General features: G+C 49.6%; 1 protein-coding gene across 10 annotated transcripts in view; it reads right to left on the bottom strand.

The window, feature by feature from the left end:
- The window catches only part of LOC102411401 (serpin A3-6), a 43,662-nt gene that overhangs the window by 9,204 nt on the left and 15,567 nt on the right, over positions 1-18,891 (bottom strand). For 8 of the 10 annotated variants that reach the window (XM_044933294.2, XM_025271428.3, XM_044933296.2 and 5 more), the window contains one exon: positions 16,180-16,330. In XM_044933294.2, coding sequence (XP_044789229.2) covers positions 16,180-16,330 — 151 coding nt within the window. Of the gene's footprint in view, positions 1-14,177; positions 14,594-16,179; positions 16,331-16,507; positions 16,752-18,891 lie in introns of those variants that run through there. The other 2 variants (XM_044933292.2, XM_044933295.2) reach the window with 2 other exon arrangements.

The following is an 18,891-nucleotide window of genomic DNA, read 5'->3' as shown; positions in this document are numbered from 1 at the left end:
AAGGGAATGGCCACCCACTCCACTATTCTTGCTTGGGAAATCCCATGGACAGAGGAGTCTGGGGAGCTATAGTCCATGGGGTCCCAGAGAGTCAGACACAACTGAGCGACCAACACTTTATTTCAACTTTCGTGCTCCAATTATATTGCCCATGGCAGCAAATAACTAAAGTCCTCTACCCTTGAATCCTGTCATTTTTAAAAGGAACGTGATACTTCTTGGCTCATGTGCGGAGCCCAGCAGAAAAGGTAAGAGATAATCATGACTAACAGTGGCTCAGGGCTATTGTGATGAAAATGCACAATGAGCAACTAGAGAAGAACACCAGGGGTCCTGGTGCTGTGATCCTAGAGGCAGAGAAGCCAGAGAGAATGGTGGGGTAGGGTGGCTGGGCAGCCCTGCAGGCTCCCCTGCACCCCACCTGCCATAGGACCTGGTAAAGGAGGCACAGATGCTATGGGGCCTCGTGGTCCAGGGCTGGGAAGCCAATCCTAGGCAAGGGAGCTGAGGGCTCAGGGACATGTCAGCCAGGGCAGGAGAGGAGCAGAAAGCAGTGCTCGCCCATCTGCTGCTTTGACATGGAGGGACTGTGGACAGTTACTGAAATAAAAGTGCCTTGACATGGCCCCTCCCCCTGCACTAGGGGGTGTTTGGGGGACAGCAGAGTCTCTGGACTCAGACAGAGGGGAATCCAGATCAGGGAGCCCCTGCTCTTTGCTTCTCTGACCCTGGGCCCAGGACTTAGCCTCTGACTGCACTTTGCATAGCCATGGGTCACATCTATGTGAACCGGCTGAGAGAGTTGTTGGAAGGACAAACTGAACAGGTTAACAGCAGAGTGACAGGCCAGCGGCAGGTAGGTGAATGTCAGCCCCCTCAGAGGCGCTAGGTGACTGCTCACCTCCACCCAGCCCGTCTCCGGTGGGTACTGCTCTGGTGTCCCGACAGGTGGACGTGGGGAAGCTGGGCGCAGAAGCAGCTGCTGCCGTAAGAAGTAAAGTTAACCTGTTCTCTGGATTCGTATGCCCAATGACCACGGTGTGTTTCAACAGGCCATTTCTATTTTCCATACTCAGCAAAGATTCTCAGAGCATCATCTTTTGGGGCAAAGTTATCAACCCCAGTGAAGCCTAGAGCTCCACTCTGAGTGGTAAGGAACTGGTGCCCAGGTCCCTCGGGACAGCCTGTCCCCACCTGCTCACCCCTGGGAAGGTGACAGTGGCAATGCTGGGGGCTCCACATGCACAGGGAGTCTGCGTCCTGGTCACGAGGAGGCTCCGAGACCTCTGACAGCAATAAACCACCTTCCTTGGACTGCACTCCTTCCTGTGTGTCTCCACCTTGATCTGCCTGACTCCACGCCCTGCTGCTGCCTGGGCCCCGAGGATAAGCCCCTGACTTCCCACACATGCTCAGCCCACCCCAGACTCTGGGCCCCTCTGCCTCAGCCTCCCCAACCAGCCCAGGAGCAGGCTTTGTCCCTGTGACCAAATCCACTGGACCACAGGCCCAGGACAGGGAGGGGCTCTGTTGCCTGCTGCCCACTTCTGGGGACTCTGGTTCCATGCCCAGGTTCACTCCTCCCTTCAGGGCCTGGGATGTGCCCTCGTGCTCACCTGCAGGGGCTCCGACTCTGACTTCTGCTGGCACAGTCCCTGGGCATCCCCATTCTGCAGCTGAGCTGGGCCTTCCTCCCCCCAGGACCACCCCTCTGCCCCCCAGCACCCCATCATGGGAGACCAGCTACTTTCATAAGAGTGAAAGAGGTGAGCAAAAAACCTGGCTTAAAACTCAACATTCAGAAAACTAAGATCATGGTATCCAGTTCCATCACTTCCTGGCAAATAGATGTGGAAAAAATGGAAAGTGACAGACTTTATTTTCTTGGGCTCCAAAATCACTGGAAAGTGATTGCAGACATGAAATTAAAAGATGCTTACTCCTTGGAAGAAAAGCTATGACAAACCTAGATGGCATATTAATAGGCAGAGACATCACTTTACTGACAAAGGTCTATATAGTCAAAGCTACGGTTTTTCCAGTAGTCATGTATGTATGTGAGAGTTGGACATAAAGAAGGAGAAATACTGAAGAATTGATGCTTTTGAACTGTGGGGCTTGAGAAAACTCTTGAGAGTCCTTTGGACCACAAGGAGATCAAAGAAGTCAATCCTAAAGGAAATCAACCCTGAATATTCACTGGAAGGGCTGATTCTGAAGCTCCAATACTTTGTCCACCTGATGTGAAGAACTGACTCATTGGAAAAGATCCTGATGATGGGAAAGATTGAAGGTGGGAGGAGAAGGGGACGACAGAGGATGAGATGGTTAAATGGCATTATCGACTCAATGGACATAAGTTTGAGCAAGCTCCGGGAGATAGTGAAGGACAGGGAAGCCTAGCGTGCTGCAGTCCACGGGCTCCGGGAGATAGTGAAGGACAGGGAAGCCTGGCGTGCTGCAGTCCATGGGCTCGCAAAGAGGCAAACATGACTGAGCGACTGAACAACAGCAATTCAGTCAAAGGCTTTTGCGTGGTCAGTGAAGCAGAAGTAGATGATTTCCTGGAATTCCCCTGCTTTCTCCACGATCCAACAAATATTGGCAATTTGATCTCTGGTTCCTCTGTTCTTACTAAAACCAGCTTGTATATCTGTAAGTTCTCGGTTCACTTACGGCTGAAGCCTAGCTTGAAGGTTTTTTAGCATAACCTTACTAACAGTCCCAGGGATGGGGGAGCCTGGTGGGCTGCCGTCGATGGGGTCGCACAGAGTCAGACACAACTGAAGTGACTTAGTGTAGCATAGCATTACTAACATGTGAAATGACCGAAACTGTACAACAGTTTGAACATTCTTTGGCATTGCCCTTCTTTGGGGTTGGAAAGAAAACAGACTTTTTCCAGTATTGTGGCCACTGCTGAGTTTTACAAATTTGCTGACATATTGAGTACAGCACTTTAACAGCATCAACTTTTAGGATTTTAAATAGCTCAGCTGGAATTCTGTCACCCCCTCTAACTTTGTTTGTAGTAATGCTTCCTCAGTCTCACTTGACTTCACACTCTAGGATATTTGGCTCTAGGTGAGTGATCTCATAGAAGACGGAAGAAGTTAATCAGAGATGATGAGGTGGGGATGGATGTGATGCCAAGCACAAGAGAGGAGCCCTTTGACCAGAGGCATGGCACACCTTCCATCCTAGAGAGAGGACAAGAGGGTGAGAGTGTGGCTCTAATCTCGTGACCAGAAGGTGAGGGAGCTCCCCTCAAATGACTCCTGCTTTCCCTGTGCTACAGAGAGATGTTATCTACTTACTGAGTCCTTCTTGGAGATGCAAATGGACCAGAAGTCTGGGACAGGGGAGACAAGGAGACATCAGGAAACCTCAAAGTTCTAGCAGGCAGGAGTGGGATCCCTCGGGAGCTGGAGGTCAGGTCATTGACCTCTGTAGGGGTGTGATTTCCAGTATCTCAGCAGTGCAGACCCGGACATAAAGAGGGCAGAGGATGCTCTGGAAGTCATCGTTTCCCTTGGCTACAGGCATGGAGGAAACATGAGTGGCTGGCACAACGGAGAAATAATTCTATTGAAAATAATGACCAGAGAGTTTTTCAATTGATGGGATTTTATGTTTCAGACTGGGGAAATCAGGAGGGATGATAGGAGAGTCTAATGGGGAAAGAAAGAGTAATCTGGAAACAAGACGGTACTTTGAGTTTGAATAGGCAATGGTACCTTGAGCTTGAATACACAGGATGACTTGTATATAGCTATATTTCCCCCTGCCGGCAGTTATCCATGGTGACTCTGGAGTCAGCAGGCTTCAGCTGAAATCTTGGTTTGACATTTAATAGTAACACAGCCTTGGCCAAGTTACCTGACCCTGTGAACTACCACTGCCCTTAAATGACCAGAGAGCATCTTCCCCAAAAGACCAACAGTTAACAGCTTTTGCTGTCACTACCAATGCTCTTATTGTTACAGTTGTTCACTTGCTAAGCCATGTTCGACCCTTTCCGACCTCATGGACTGTAACCCACAGGCCACGCATTTCAAAGGCTGGATTCCACAGACCCACCCCACTGCCTGCCCTCACAGCCAAACCAGACACCTGCTCTGACATCTAAGTGTATGAAGTCCTATTGGCCCCAGGGTGCTGTTTAACGGCTGTGGTTTAGATGACTGAGGAGCACACTGAAGCAGCTGCCACCATGGGCATCAAGATTCATTTCTCTGATAGAAGCACCTAATCCATCACTGTGCATTTCAACAGTCTCTTCCTGATGGTCATCAGTTTCCAGGACAGCCAGAGCATCCTCTTTCTGGGCAAAGTTGTCAATCCCAATAAGCAATGGAAGTAAAATCACAATTTGCAAAGAAAACTGTACCAGGACTTCCCAGAAAGACATGCCATACCCAAGAGGTACTCACTTAGTCCAGAATGTATTTACAGCAGCTTGTTAAGCCCCCTGTGTACCCAGATACAGCCACAGCAAACTGATTTAAGAGTAACAGCAGAGACTCGTAGGCTGCAAAGCTAAGACCACTGACTTCTCGTGCTGTTTGTAAACCCTGATCATGCTTTCTATCACCCTAAAGACACTATGAACTAAATCCAGCAAATGAAATCCTGTATTTCTCCTAACTTCCCCGTTTGAGACATTACTGAGATGCTGTCAAAACGATCGTCCCTTCCACTCAGCAAGTTTTAAGACCAGATTTGTGTGATCCATGGGGTCCTCTGGTGGTCTGAGTGAGGTACTGCAACGCCAAGAAGGTAGAATTCACGGCTGAGGCTGGTGGTCCCCAGCAAATGTGCGGTAAATAAGAGAGTCAGGATGTCTGGACTCTAAACCCAGATGAGTTCTGGAATACCGAGTGATCCTGTGGAGCTGCCTTGTGCTCCCTGAACCTCTGTGATCTGTGCGTGAAGCTCTGTAAAATCATGCTAACTAGTAAAATGGTTAACCTTGAGTCTGCTTGGACGCAATACCCCCACGTCTTCAGACCCAGTGCTTTCTTCACAGTTCAACACTGTTCTGCCTAGGCGGAATGGCCCACAGTTAGGAGACAAGGTCAAGGGATTATAGATCAGCGTATATAGATCTGTAAATAGAGGAAAAGGGATCTCTTGAGACACAGCTAGGAGATACCACAGATTGGACTGAGGCATCAGTTATTCATGAAGAAGTAAGGGAAGTCTGCAGTAAAGATGACACTCAGGTTGCCAGCTTGGGAGCTTAGGGAACTGGAGGGAGCCATTTGGAGAGATGGTAACACAGGAGGAGGAGGATATGGGAGGAGGAGGATATGGGAGGAAGAGGATCAGCTCCTATATATAGACCTGAGATGCCTGGCATCTTGGCCCGCATCCACGACGAAAAGAACAGTCAGCATTTGCTTCTAGGGATCTGCCGGCGAATAAGGCACTCTGAGCAGGACCCGGAAATCTGCTAACGCGTGGGCGAGACGAGACTTCCTAGGGACAGTGTGAACAGAAGGGAGCCTGGGGCCCCGTGATCAGGAATGACCACACTTCAGGGACAAGAAAGAGGAAGAGAGGGCACCCAAAGAGACAGAAAAAGACGAGGAAGAGGGTCACAGGGACACAGTGGGAGAGAGAAAAAGGACAGAGAGGGTTTACAGGACAGGCTGGACCTACCAAGTGGGGGTCTTTGGTGACTTGCAGGAGCAGTGACAGTTGAGATGTGGGAGGAGAAAGCAGGGGGTAGAATTTCAGAGAGAATGAGCGATGCGCAAGGGGTACAGCAAGGGGAGACATTTCTCTCTAGCAATTTTGTATCAAAAAAAATGACAGACAAGGGGGAGCTAGAGGGAGTATAAAGGAAGACATTTTTTTTTTTGAGATTCAACGGTTTTTAAATGATTATTTGTCTTCCTGAAGACTTTCTCTTCTAAAATCAAATCATTTGGATTATAAACATTCAGGAAAATGAACGTGTTTAAAATAAGGTGTGGGGAATTCCCCGGTGGTCCAGTGGTTAGGACTCAGAGCTTTCATTTCTGGGGCCCAGGTTCAATCCTTGGTCAGGGAACCAAGATCCACAAGTCTCACAGCACAGCCAAAATAAAGTTATTTAAATAAAATAAAATAAGGTGTATATTTACTCCTCTCTGACCTTTATTCCCTCAAAATGATGATATAAAAACTATGCATATACATCAGATATACTTCAATATTAAAAAATCTACATAGGAGAAAGATTTTTTCCTTAAAAAAGCTGTAAGTAAAGTGTTAGTCACTCAGTTGTGTCTGACTCTTTGCGACCCCATGGACTTTAGTCCACCAGACTCCTCTGTCCAGCGGATTTGCCAGGCAAGAGTACTGGAGTGAGTTGCCATTTCCTTTTCCAGGGCATCTTCCCAACCCAGAGATCAAACCCAGGTCTCCCACATTGCAGGCAGATTCTTTACTGTCTGAGCCACTAGGGAAGTGGGAAAAAAAAAAGCAATAGAACACATATATTTTTTAAGAATTGAAAGTTAAGTGAAAAGTGAGCACATTTGAATGCTGATGATAAGAAGCCTAGAGAGAAAAAATGGTTGACAAGTCACAGAAGGAACGTATTAATCCACAGATATCAATCAAACTGGTTTTGGCACTAATGGGGCCTTGAACGGCAGGGGACCTGCTGAGACAACCAGTGTGAGGTTTCCTGTCTCATGGGTGGACAATCACCGGGAGACCCTGGCCCTAGTGTCCTGGGAGATGCTGGGAAACAGAGGATTCCGGGAAGATCTAGGCCCACAGCGACCCCTGGAGGGAGGGTTGACCCTGACTTGACTAGCCAAGCTAGTCTGCCTGTCCCTGGGCTTCCCAGGTGGCTCAGATGGTAAAAAACACGCCTGCAATGAGGGAGACCTGGTATTGATCCCTGGTCAAGAAGATCCCCTGGAGAACAAAACGGCAACCCACTCCAGTATTCTTGCCTGGAGAATCCCATGAACAGAGGAGCCTGGGGGGCTATAGTCCATGGGGTCGCAAAGAGTCAGACATGACTGAGTGGCTAACAGGCCAGAGCAAGAGCAGGAAAGTTAGAGAACTAAGGTCTTCCCCAGGAGATTTATTATAAATTCTCAATTAACTGAAAAATAAATTAACAACAAAGAAGTATAGCTTATAAGCCAACAGTTGAGTAAAACAAAAGCACATAAAAATTCCTCAAAAAAAAAAAAAAAAAGTTCCTCAAAGAATCCAAAAATATAGCAAGAGGAAAAAACACAAAATACAGCTGAATTAAATAGAAAACAAATAGAAAGTTAGAAGGTTTACCCTAACTATGTCAATGATCATATTCAGTAACAAACTATAGTAAGTTATTCATTCATTTATTCACCAAATATTTATTGAGTACCTATTATCTGTTAATTGCTATAGTCTTATTGAGAACACAATAAAAAGAGTCAGAATCCCAGCTCTCAAGAAACTTTGAGTGTAGCAAAAATAGTCAATTCAATTTCAATTAAAATACATCATAATATATTCTTTGAAAATAGAGTGGGTCATTTTGGACCTCTCCTTCAAACCATGTACAAAAATGATCTCCAAATGGATCAAAAACCTAAGTATAACAGCTAAACTTATAAAATTCATAGGAGAAAATGTAGAAGAAAATATTCATGCCCTTGGATTTGGCAATGGATTCTTAGATCCAACACCAAAAGCATGAAGACTGTCAACAAAGAGAGATAAGCTAGAAGTCACCCAAGTTAGAACCTTTTGTGAATTAAAAGACACTACCAAGAGAGCAAAAAGACAACCTACAGAATGAGAGAAAATATTTGCAAATCACATATCTGTTGAGGGAAGTATATCTAGACTATTTAAAGGTTACTTACAACTCAATAATAAAAAGATAAACAATCCAATGAAAAACTGGACAAAGGACTCAAATAGACATTTTCCCAAGGAAGATACACAAAAGTCCAAGAAGCACTGAACCATCATTCATCCTCAGGGAAATGTAAATCAAAACCACAATGAGATACCACCTTGCATCTACCATAATGGTAAAAATAACTAGCAATAATAGAAATAACCAGTGTTGTAAAGAATATGGAGATATTTGAACCACTATAAATTGCTGATGAAATGTAAAATGGTGCAGCTGCTGTGGAAATCAGCTTGTTGTTTCCTCAAAGAGCTAAAGGTAGAGTTACCATATGACCCAGCAATTCCATCCCTAGGTGTACACCCCAGCAAAATAAAAACATATGTCCGCAAAAATACCTGAACAAGAATGGCTAGAGTAGCATATTCATAATACCCCCTAAAATGAAACAGGCAACTGTCCATCAGCTAACGAATGAATAAGCAGAGTATGGTATACTCAGACAATAGACCATTATTCAGCCATATAAAGGAATGAAGTGACACGTATACACATCTACTGACACGTATACAACATGAATGAACCTTGAAGACATCATGCTAAGTGAAAGAAGGCAGACACACAAGATCTCATGTTGTATGGTTCCATTTATATAAAATGCCCAGACATTAAATTCAGAGATAATGAAGTTGGCATCGACCTATTAACCCCTGTACATCCTGTCTCTGCTCTCAGTATGCAGGTCACTCTGTGCCATGCCTGCCACCAAGCCAGCTCAAGAAGGACAAGGTTTTTGAATTGCAAAAGTTTTGCAAACACTCTTTCTGTTGAGTACATATTAACTTTTCTGTTCATGCTGCATAAAAGTGGAAAGTTCTGTTGACTTGTACTTGCTATTTTAAAAACCACTCCAGGAAAGTAATCAGGCCATCATGACATTTGAAAAAGTCGTAAGAGAAGCTCCTAGGAGGCAAGTTCGATGACCTGGGCTACACTCCCGTGACAGGCACAGCGTCACAGCAGGAGGTGTCCCAGAGGAGAGAATGACCCAGGAGAGGCTGGAGTGTGGCTCCCATGAGCTCAGCCTTCCCTGGTGTAAAGAAGGTCCATCTGCATCTCTGGTTTCAGCTCCATGGCCACCCTGAGTGGTCAAGGGGGCAAAGGAGGAAACTGAGACTCAAGGAGTAGGACTGCAAATCCCTGAGCCTCAGTGCAGGACCCCAGCCTTAAGCCCAGCACCTCCCAGTCTCACAGCTCTTTCTCCTCCACCTATGGATTCCCACACACCCTACACTGAGGGGCTGGTTGTTCTCACTGTTGGTGGTGCTGAGGGTGGGTGATGGGCCAAGGGAGCCTCAGAACAGTCCTGATCATCCCCGGAGACTAGACTGTCACAATCCCCCTGCAGGGATGAGCTTCTGTGTCAAGGGCAATGCAGACCTGCTGTCTGTCCCCAGCTCCTCTAAGGTTCAGGTGAAGATTTCAATTTCAGGTGAGAGTGGGGCCAGGGGTGAGGCTGGACTCTCAGCCACCAGCCAGCTTGGTGAGCCGGCCACAGGTCACCTCCTCCCAAAACACGCTTCTGCCCCTCGGGGTCCAAGAGCTACACATGTGGGCAACAAGCTGTGGAGTACCAGCTCACCCTACCTCCATGAGCTTGATCACGTTCCTCTCTGCTGAAATCCCTTTTTGGCTCTCTCCTGATCCATCATCCCGTCTCAGCTCAGGGGCCACCTCTTCCAGGAAGCCTTCCAAGAACTAACTGCCCTCCATGCCTCTTTCAGGCTCCCCTGTCTAGGCCTCATCTTGCTGCCATTACTCATGGCTGTAATCAGGGCTCTGCATTTCCGTCTCTGGAATAACGGGGCCACTTCCTCCCAAATGGGGCCCAGGCTGCCCGTCCTTCATATGGTGTTGACTGAATATTTGTTCAAAGATGAAGTCAATAAAGAATAAAGGAGCTTATCTCCGGGGCTGATTTTTCCTTTCTGAACTTCCTGATGTTCAAGCTGGTTTTAGAAAAGGCAGAGGAACCAGAGATCAAATAGCCAACATCTGCTGGATCATGGAAAAAGCAAGAGAGCTCCAGAAAAACATCTATTTCTGCTTTATTGACTATGCCAAAGCCTTTGACTGTGTGGATCACAATAAACTGTGGAAAATTCTGAAAGAGATGGGAATACCAGACCACCTGACCTGCCTCTTGAGAAACCTGTATGCAGGTCAGGAAGCAACAGTTAGAACTGGACATGGAACAACAGACTGGTTCCAAATAGGAAAAGGAGTTTGTCGAGGCTGTATATTATCACCCTGCTTATTTAACTTATATGCAGAGTACATCTTGAGAAACCCTGGACTGGAAGAAACACAAGCTGGAATCAAGATTGTCGGGAGAAATATCAATAACCTCAGATATTCAGATGACACCACCCTTATGGCAGAAAGTGAAGAGGAACTCAAAAGCCTCTTGATGAAAGTGAAAGAGGAGAGTGAAAACGTTGGCTTAAAGCTCAACATTCAGAAAACAAAGATCATGGCATCCAGTCCCATCACTTCATGGGAAATAGATGGGGAAACAGTGGAAACAGTGTCAGACTTTATTTTTGGGGGCTCCAAAATCACTGCAGATGGGGACTGCAGCCATGAAATTAAAAGACACTTCCTCCTTGGAAGGAAAGTTATGACCAACCTAGATAGCATATTCAAAAGCAGAGACATTACTTTGCCAACAAAGGTCCATCTAGTCAAGGCTATGGTTTTTCCTGTGGTCATGTATGGATGTGAGAGTTGGACTGTGAAGAAGGCTGAGCGCCGAAGAATTGATGCTTTTGAACTGTGGTGTTGGAGAAGACTCTTGAGAGTCCTTTGGACTGCAAGGAGATCCAACCAGTCCATTCTGAAGGAGATCAGCCCTGGGATTTCTTTGGAGGGAATGATGCTGAAGCTGAAACTCCAGTACTTTGGCCATGTCATGTGAAGAGTTGACTCACTGGAAAAGACTCTGATGCTGGGAGGGATTGGGGGCAGGAGGAGAAGGGGACGACAGAGGATGAGATGGCTGGATGGCATCACTGACTCGAAGGACGTGAGTCTGAGTGATCTCCGGTTGTTGGTGATGGACAGGGAGGCCTGGCGTGCTGCGATTCATGGGGTTGCAAAGAGTCGGACACGACTGAGCGACTGAACTGAACTGAACTGAACAACCTTCACATTGCATCATGTTGTTCAATCACTGTCACGTTGACTGTTTGTGACCCCATGGACTGCAACACACCAGACCTCCCTGTCCTTTACTATCTCCCAGACTTTGCTCACATTCATGTCCATTGAGTGATTAATGCCATCCAGCCATCTCATCCTCTGTTGCCTGCTTCTCCTCCTGCCCTCACTCTTTCCCAGCATCAGGGCCTTTTCCAGTGAGTCGGATCTTCGCATCAGGTGGCCAAGGTATTGGAGCTTCAGCTTCAGCATCAGTCCTTCCAATGAATATTCAGGACTGATTTCCTTTAGGATGGACTGGTCTGATCTCCTTGCAGTCCAAGGGACTCTCAAGAGTCTTCAGTGTCCTGTCAACTTGGAAGTCTGTGGTTGTAGGGCCCTGGCTGTCCAGGACATACTGCTTTGTGTGAATTCTCTGTGTCAGTCCCCACTGGCCCCAAGATCCCCCAGGAAACAGCTGTGTATCCTCTTTCTTGCATCCCCAGCAGGTAGCTCAAGTGCCAAGAGATGGTAGATTTTTGGTTGATGTCTTGGTGTATGAGTGAATGAACAAATGAATGAATGTTAAAATGTTAGAAATTGATAAATATTTTAACCAAGTTGAGATGTTCAAAAAGCAGATTACTAAGCAAATGGACAGATAGAGAGCTGTCTGTTCTCTGCCTGTGATTGATAAGGATCAAACATTACAGATGAAGATTTCTTGGAGGCTGAATTTCAGTTGATTCTTCCATTCATAGACCAGAGACCTCAAGTATAGAAAAGTCCAGGACTGCCCATGGTCATATGGAAAACCAGAGCTTACGCTCTAGAGAGGACACCAAGCCAATGTATTATATCCTTTCAGATGGGCAGGGTAGAGAGTGTTGAGACTGAGGTGGTGAGGATAGAGGTGGGGCCTCTCTAAGGTGGTGACCTTAGAGCAGAGAATGAGTGAAGTGAGGGAGTGTGCCTGCGAAGGGGCTGCAAAAAGGCCATTCAAGCAGCTAACAGCAAGTGCAAATGTCCTGAGGCAGGAAACAGCTTTCTAAAATCTAGAACAGCAGGAAAACCAGAGTTGTTGCAACAGAGGGTGGGCAAGGATGGTCATAGGAGAGGTCAGAAAGTTGGCAAAAACAGATCATATGGGGCACTGAGGTTGTGGTTAGGAGGGTGGATATTTTTCTTGAACAGCTGGGGGCCATCAGGGGTCTCCAGCAGGAAGTGAAAGAACCTGAGTTTCCCTTTAAAAGGGTGACAGTGGCTGACTCAGTGGATCCAAGGGTCAGCTTACTAACACAGATTCTGGGTCCCCCGAGACCTGCCGAGTCAGAATCACTAGGCAGGATACAGCCTCAGGTCAGGGGAATAAAACCAGCTGCCTTCCGGGGGTCTGCCCTGAGCCAGGTCTTAGGCAGGCTCATGTTCACTGTGATTTCCTACAACCCTGGGATGTATTAAAGAACCCACCTGCCAATGCAGGAGACGTTAGAGACACAGGTTCTTATCCCTGGGTCAAGAAGATCCCCTGCAGAAGGGCATGGCAATCCACTCCAGTATTCTTGCCTGGAGAATCCCAAGGAGGGAGAAGCCTCGCAGAGTTGGACATGACTGAAGCAACTTAGCACACACACTCTGGGATGAGGGATTCTCACACAACCCCACAGAGAGGAGGGAGCGGCCCAGAGAGGTTGGGTGACCTGAGGAAGGTGGCAGGGCCCCAGTGCAGCAGTGGAGCCTGGAGCTGAGCCCAGGTCTCCAGGACCCCCCTGCACAGGAGGCTCTTCCTGCACCTGCTCCCCGTTGGGAACTCCCTGCAAGTTCAAGACCAGGGATGAGAAATGGGGCTCAGATGGGCTAAGTCAGGCTCTGGGATAAGGGGATCTGAGGAGGGGTCAGCTGGAGGAGGGGCTCTGAGGGTGTCTGATGAGACTGATGCTCTGTGCGTGAGCCTAGGAGGCAGCGGAGGGGCGGGGGCAGGGAGGAGCGGCAGGGAAGAGGAGGATGGGGGCTTGGGTGCCACCCAGAGAGGGCAGAGGGGACAAGGTGGAAAAGACCCAGCTGACTTGAGACCTGTGACGTCTCTGGATTCCAGGGACCAGTGTGCAGGAAGCCGGATCCCCACGCCGGGTTGTGGAAAGAGAACATGCATGGACGGGGAGGTCAGGGCACTCCAGCAGGTGCACAAGGTACCTGGCCTTCTGTCAGACAGCTGTCTGCTCTGTGATCCTCTCATCTGGTCAGGACTCGCCTCCTCCTGCAAGACTCTGGGCTCAGTCCTGACTCCAGCACTACCCGTTGCTGGGCCTCGGGCAGCTCCCCCAGCTTCCTGAGCCTCTGTTTCCATCTTGGTCGAGTGGGAACCTGTAAACTGCCCCTCCCCCCAGGTGGGACTGCGTGATGCTGAAAGGGGGGCGGGATCTTGAGGCATTGGCACAGAGCACATGCTCCGTGGCTCACTGATCACGGTGACTGCTGTCATTGTCCTTTCCTGCCCCAGCTTCCATACCAAGGACCCCAGAGGATGGAGGCCCCTCGGGAATGGCTGCTGGCCACTGTGCTCGTGGCTGTGGCTCACGGTCTGACCCTGATTAACCAAGGCACGTTGATCTCATCCACTCTAGTCACCAGGCCCCCTAAGCCTGGGCCAGCCCTGCCTCTGTCAGGGGAGGAGGTAGAACACATCAGGTGGTGGAGGAGCCCAGCTGGAAACCTGCAAGTAGCTAGTCTCCCAGGTTGGGGTGCTGGGGGACGGAGGGGTGATCCTGGAGGGAGAAAGGCCCAGCTCAGCTGTAGGATGGCAGGGTCCAGGGGCTGTGCCAGAAGATGTCAGGGCTGGAGCCCCTGAAGGTGAGCGCAAGGACACATCCCAGGCCCTGGGGAGAAAGAAGTGGACCTTGACCTGGAACCAGAACCCCCGGAAGTGGGCAGCAGGGGCCCCTCCCTGTCCTGGGCCTGAGGTCCAGTGGGCTCAGTCACAGGCACAGAGCCCGCTCCTGGGCCTTTTGATGAGTCTAAAGCAGAGGGGCCCAGGGGTGGGGAGGTCTGGGCGCTTGACTTCGGGGCCCAGGCAGCAGCAGGGCATGGAGTCAGGTGGATCAGGGCAGAGACACACAGGAAGAAGTGCAGTCCAAGGAAGGTGGTTTACTGCTGTCGAAGGAGCCTCCTCGTGACCAGGACGCAGACTCCCTGTGCATGTAGAGCCCCCAGCATCATCACTGTCACCTCCCCAGAGGTGAGCAGGTGGGGACAGGCAGGGTGGATCCTCAGTTCCCAGGGGCCAGGCTGCACCCAGGGACCTGGGCACCCTGCTCCTTAGGGAGGGGACCCACAACACAGAGCAGAGCTCTAGGCTTGATTGGGGTTGGTGACTTTCCCCAAAAAGGTGATGCTCTGGGTGTCTTTGAGAACTACGGCAATCAGGAAGGGCCTGTCGAAACGCACAATTCTAAATGCGGACTTGAAGGAAAGTTCTACTCCCGTGGCAGCAGCTCCTTCCGTGCCCACCTCGTCCACGTCCAGCACAGCGCTGTGGACCATCTGTGGGGACAGCAGAGTATTACCGATTGGAGACGGGGTGGGCAGGAGGTGAGCAGTCGCCTGAGCGCCTCTAAGGGGACTGATATTCATCCACCTTCTGCCACTGGCCTGTCATTATGCTGTCTACCTTTTCAACTTTGTTTTTCCCAACAAACCTGTCAGCGGGTTCACATATACATGACCCACGGCTGTGCAAAGTGCAGTCAAAGGCTGTAAGTCCTGCGCCCAGGGTCAGAGAAGCAAAGAACAGGGGCTCCCTGATCTGAATCCCCTCTGTCTGAGTCCAGAGACTCTGCTGTCCCCAAACACTCCCTAGTGTAGGGGGAGGGGCAGATAGAGGCATTTTTCTTTCAGGGAACTGCCCACAGTCCCTCTATGTCAAAGCAGCAGATGGGCAATCACTGCTTTCTGCTTCTCTCCTGCCCCAGCTGACACATCCCTCAGCCACCTTGCCTAGGATTGGCTTCCCATCCCTGGACCACAAAGCCCCATAGCATCTGTGTCTGCTTTATCAGGTCCCCTGGCAGGTGGGCGCAGGGGAGACTGCAGGGCTGCCCAGCACCCGCCCCCTCATTCACTCTGACTTCTCTGCTTCTCAGATCGCAGCACCAGGACCCCTGGTGTTCTTCTCTCCTGCTCTTAGTGTATATTCATCACGATGGCCCTGAGCCACTGTTATACCTATTACCTCTTACCTGCTCTGCTGAGCACTGCACAGGAGCGAAGAACTATCATGTCTTTTAAAAATGACAAGATTCAGGACTAAGGGCTTTAATAATTTATCCCATAGGCAGTAAAAGGTGCGGCAAAGGATGGGGGTTTACAGCTGATTCCACCTCAGGCACATTCCCAAGACTGATGTCTATCCCAAAATTCATTACAAAGAAGGTAGAACCAGCCCCCAAGATGGTTAAAACCCAGCTCCTGTGGGCTTGAGGGTTGCAGGCAGGGTAACTGAGTAATGCCCAGCATATTAAAAAGCAAAGACATCATTTTACTGACAAAGGTCTGTGTAGCCAAAGCTATGATTTTTCCAGTAGTCATGTACAGGTGTAGTTGAACCATAAAGAAGGCTGAGTGCTGAAGAATTTATGCTTTTGAACTGTGGTATTGGAGAAGACTCTTGAGAGTCCCTTGGATTGCAAGGAGATCAAACTCATCAATCCTAAAGGTAATCAGTCCTGAATATTCATTGGAAGGACTGATGCTGAAGCTGAAGCTCTTATATTTTGGCCACCTGATGCGAAGAACTGACTCATTGGAAAAGACCCTGATGCTGGGAAAGATTGAAGGTGGGAGGATAAGGGGACGACAGAGGATGAGATGGTTGGATGACATCACCGACTCAATGGACATGAGTTTGAGTAAACTCTGGGAGTTGGTGATGGACAGGGAGGCCTGGCATGCTGCAGTCCATGGGGGTCTCAAAGAGTTGGACACGACTGAGTGACTAAACTGAACTGAACTGATCTGAGTAATGAGCAATGTAGTTGTTTTGCGAATTCAAGATTACCCAAAGGTCTGCCTGGCTGTCACCTTTCAAGCTCCCATGTGGAAGATGAAATGTCCAAAGTTTAAAAACTCACCTGGGAAACTTCTAAGTCCATGACCTCTGTGATTCCTGACAGGTCAGCCTCAGAGGTGAAGACTTTCTGGATGCCCAGCTCAGAAAGGAAGTGTTGCAGATTATAGTCACTGGAGATAGAAAACTTTGGCAGGTAGAGGGTATTTATCAACCTAGGAGGTGAGAAAATAAACTTGATGGCTTACTCAATTTGGTGCTCACCGTTCTCCCACATCTCAGCTAGGTCTTCCTGGGTTTCGTCTCCATCCACCCCATTCTCCCTGGAATAAGCACTCCTTTCCTCAGTTTCCAGATTCCTCAGGCTAACTCTCTTTAATTCCTTCATTATACATTCCTGTCTGCAGCTATCTCACCTTCAGGGCAGCGTGCCAAGGCAGGGGCTGTGGGCTTGCCCCCACCTGGCCCTGCTTCTCCCCTGCAAGCCTACAGGGCTCAGGAATCACCCTTCTCCAACACGGATTCCACAGCTGCTGGGAGACCGTGCTTGGGGGAGGGGAAGGAGGGAGCACCGGGAGGGATGTACCAGGGTCACCAGGAAGGCTTCTTGCAGGAGGTGGCATCCAGTTTGAGTCCCTGGGGAGGGGAAGCAGTGGGCTGATTGAAGAGGAGGCCACGAGGCAGGTGGAGGCACTTGCAGGAAAGAGGGGCTGCTGCAAGGTGGTGAGGGGCTTGGCAGGGACAACAGTGGGACATGGAGGGCTGGGGGCTGCATTCAAGGGTTTGGGGGGCCTGAATCATCCAATTCAGAGTCTCTGTCTTGCCTTCCCAGTGAGCTCCTTGTGGGTAGGGCTGCTGCATCTGAGCAGAGCCGCCAGCAGTTTCTTGGAGTAAGAGATGCTGTCTCCCACCCCCAGGTTCCCTCCCCATCTCTCTGTCTGTACTTCCCTTAAGACTCTTACCATGGTGACTGGTCTGACAGATGCTAAATGCGAGGAGACTGAGGCTCCTCTTAAACCTTGGGTCCCTCGTAACACGGAGGTAGTTGTTCCTCCTCATTGACCTACTTTCTTTCTTCCTTACATTCATCCTTCCTCCCCCCTTTATACACGAGTCAATAAATTCCTACTGAGCATCCTTTATGGGCCAGGAATGTATAGATACATGTCTCCTCAGTGATTGTAAATCAAGGTGTCTGATGCATATTTTCTCCATTTACAGCTATTCACTGGGCCGCTGCCCTGTGGTAGCTCTTGGGGTTGGAGAGGGAAGGGCTGGGAAGGGAGCACAGGCAGGGCGAGGGGGTCCCCTGTCCTGGGTCTCCTGGGATCTGCAGGAAGGGGAGGCTGGGAGTCAGGAGCCCCAAAGCCTCAGGTCCCCTGGACAGGAGTCGGGAAGGGGCTGCAGCTTCTACTTCACATGCAGGCAGGTCTCCAGTTCCCTGTGCTTTATGAAGTGCCTCCCACATCCATCCCTCCTGGGTCTGCAAATCCCACACTCAGAACAGAGGGTCAAGGACACCCCTCCCCTCGCAGCAGGGAGCTGAGCCCCAGAGAAGCATAGGGAGTGGCCGGGGGAGTGTGAACCTGGGAGTGGGACTCTGGGTCTGGGGTACCCCCGCCCCCCTCATGCTGCCCTCACCCCCTCCCTACCCGCCCCTGCAGACCCTGGCCCAGCACTGTCTCTCCCCTTGTCCCCCTAAGATAGGTCTCCTGAATCCCACCTCCTGGCCTGTGTGTCTACCCTCCGTTTACCCAGAACTCGACCCCTCCCCACACTTCCTGCTCCTCCTGGTCCAGCCCCCAGTGCCCTCCCCTGAGTGACCCCTCTGGGGTCCTGGTGGCCTCCCTGCCTCCATGCATGTCCTCTGCCATCTGCTCTCCACTCGGCACCCTCAATGATCCTTTTAAAGCATCGCTCAGATCTTTCACTCTTTGACCCAAAACCTTGTGATGAGTTTCCATTTCCCTTAGACAGTGGGGGAGTCAAAGTGTCTGCAAGGCCTTAGGTGACCTTAGTCCTCCCTGAGGACCCCGACCTCTCCCAGCTTCCCCTCTCACTCCCTCTGCTCTCCTGCTCTGGCCTCACTAATCCTCAACCACACCAGGCTCGCTCCTGCCTCAGAGGCTTTGCACTGGCTGTTCCCTCGGCCAACAGGGCTTTTCCCAGCACATCTGCATGGCTCAGTCCCTCACCTCAAACACCAGCTAAGGGCGCCCCTAGTTACAATCACAAAATACCTCTGGGTCCAATTTTCTTTCTTTTTTATTTTTTTGCTTTACTATCCCTGTCTCTCCCTTTCTAACCATTCAACACACCAAATTATTCATTACATTTATTTCTCGTAGGTTTATCTCAATCACAGAGTAAGCTCACGAGGGCAGAGAATTTACTGTTCTATCTGCTGACCTACCCTCAGAGCATAATTAGTCCCTGGCACACAATAGCTTCTCAATCAGCCTGTGAAAGCAGTGCTGAATGGTTGGTTAAATAAATGAATGAATGAACGTGCAGCCCATGCAAAGCTGATTCTCAGCGTCTATCTCACCTGAGCCCTCAGCTGATACAATTCCATCTGCTCCCCCACCCAAGAGGTGGGGACATGAGACAACAGCACGCGTGTTGGGGGCTTTGTTGAGGATCCTCACGACACAGCACGTGTTAGTGTGAGAGGAAGGCCCTGTCGCCTCTGATGCCATCATCTTCCAAAAGGAAAGAATCAGGCTCAGAGCCACCCAGGCAGCAAAGGGCAAAGATATCTCAGTACAGGCTCTCT

Source organism: Bubalus bubalis, chromosome 20, assembly GCF_019923935.1.
Source record: "Bubalus bubalis isolate 160015118507 breed Murrah chromosome 20, NDDB_SH_1, whole genome shotgun sequence".
Lineage (NCBI taxonomy): Eukaryota > Metazoa > Chordata > Mammalia > Artiodactyla > Bovidae > Bubalus > Bubalus bubalis.
Note: the sequence above shows the minus strand (reverse complement) of the source record. Positions and strands in the feature narration are given on the sequence as shown.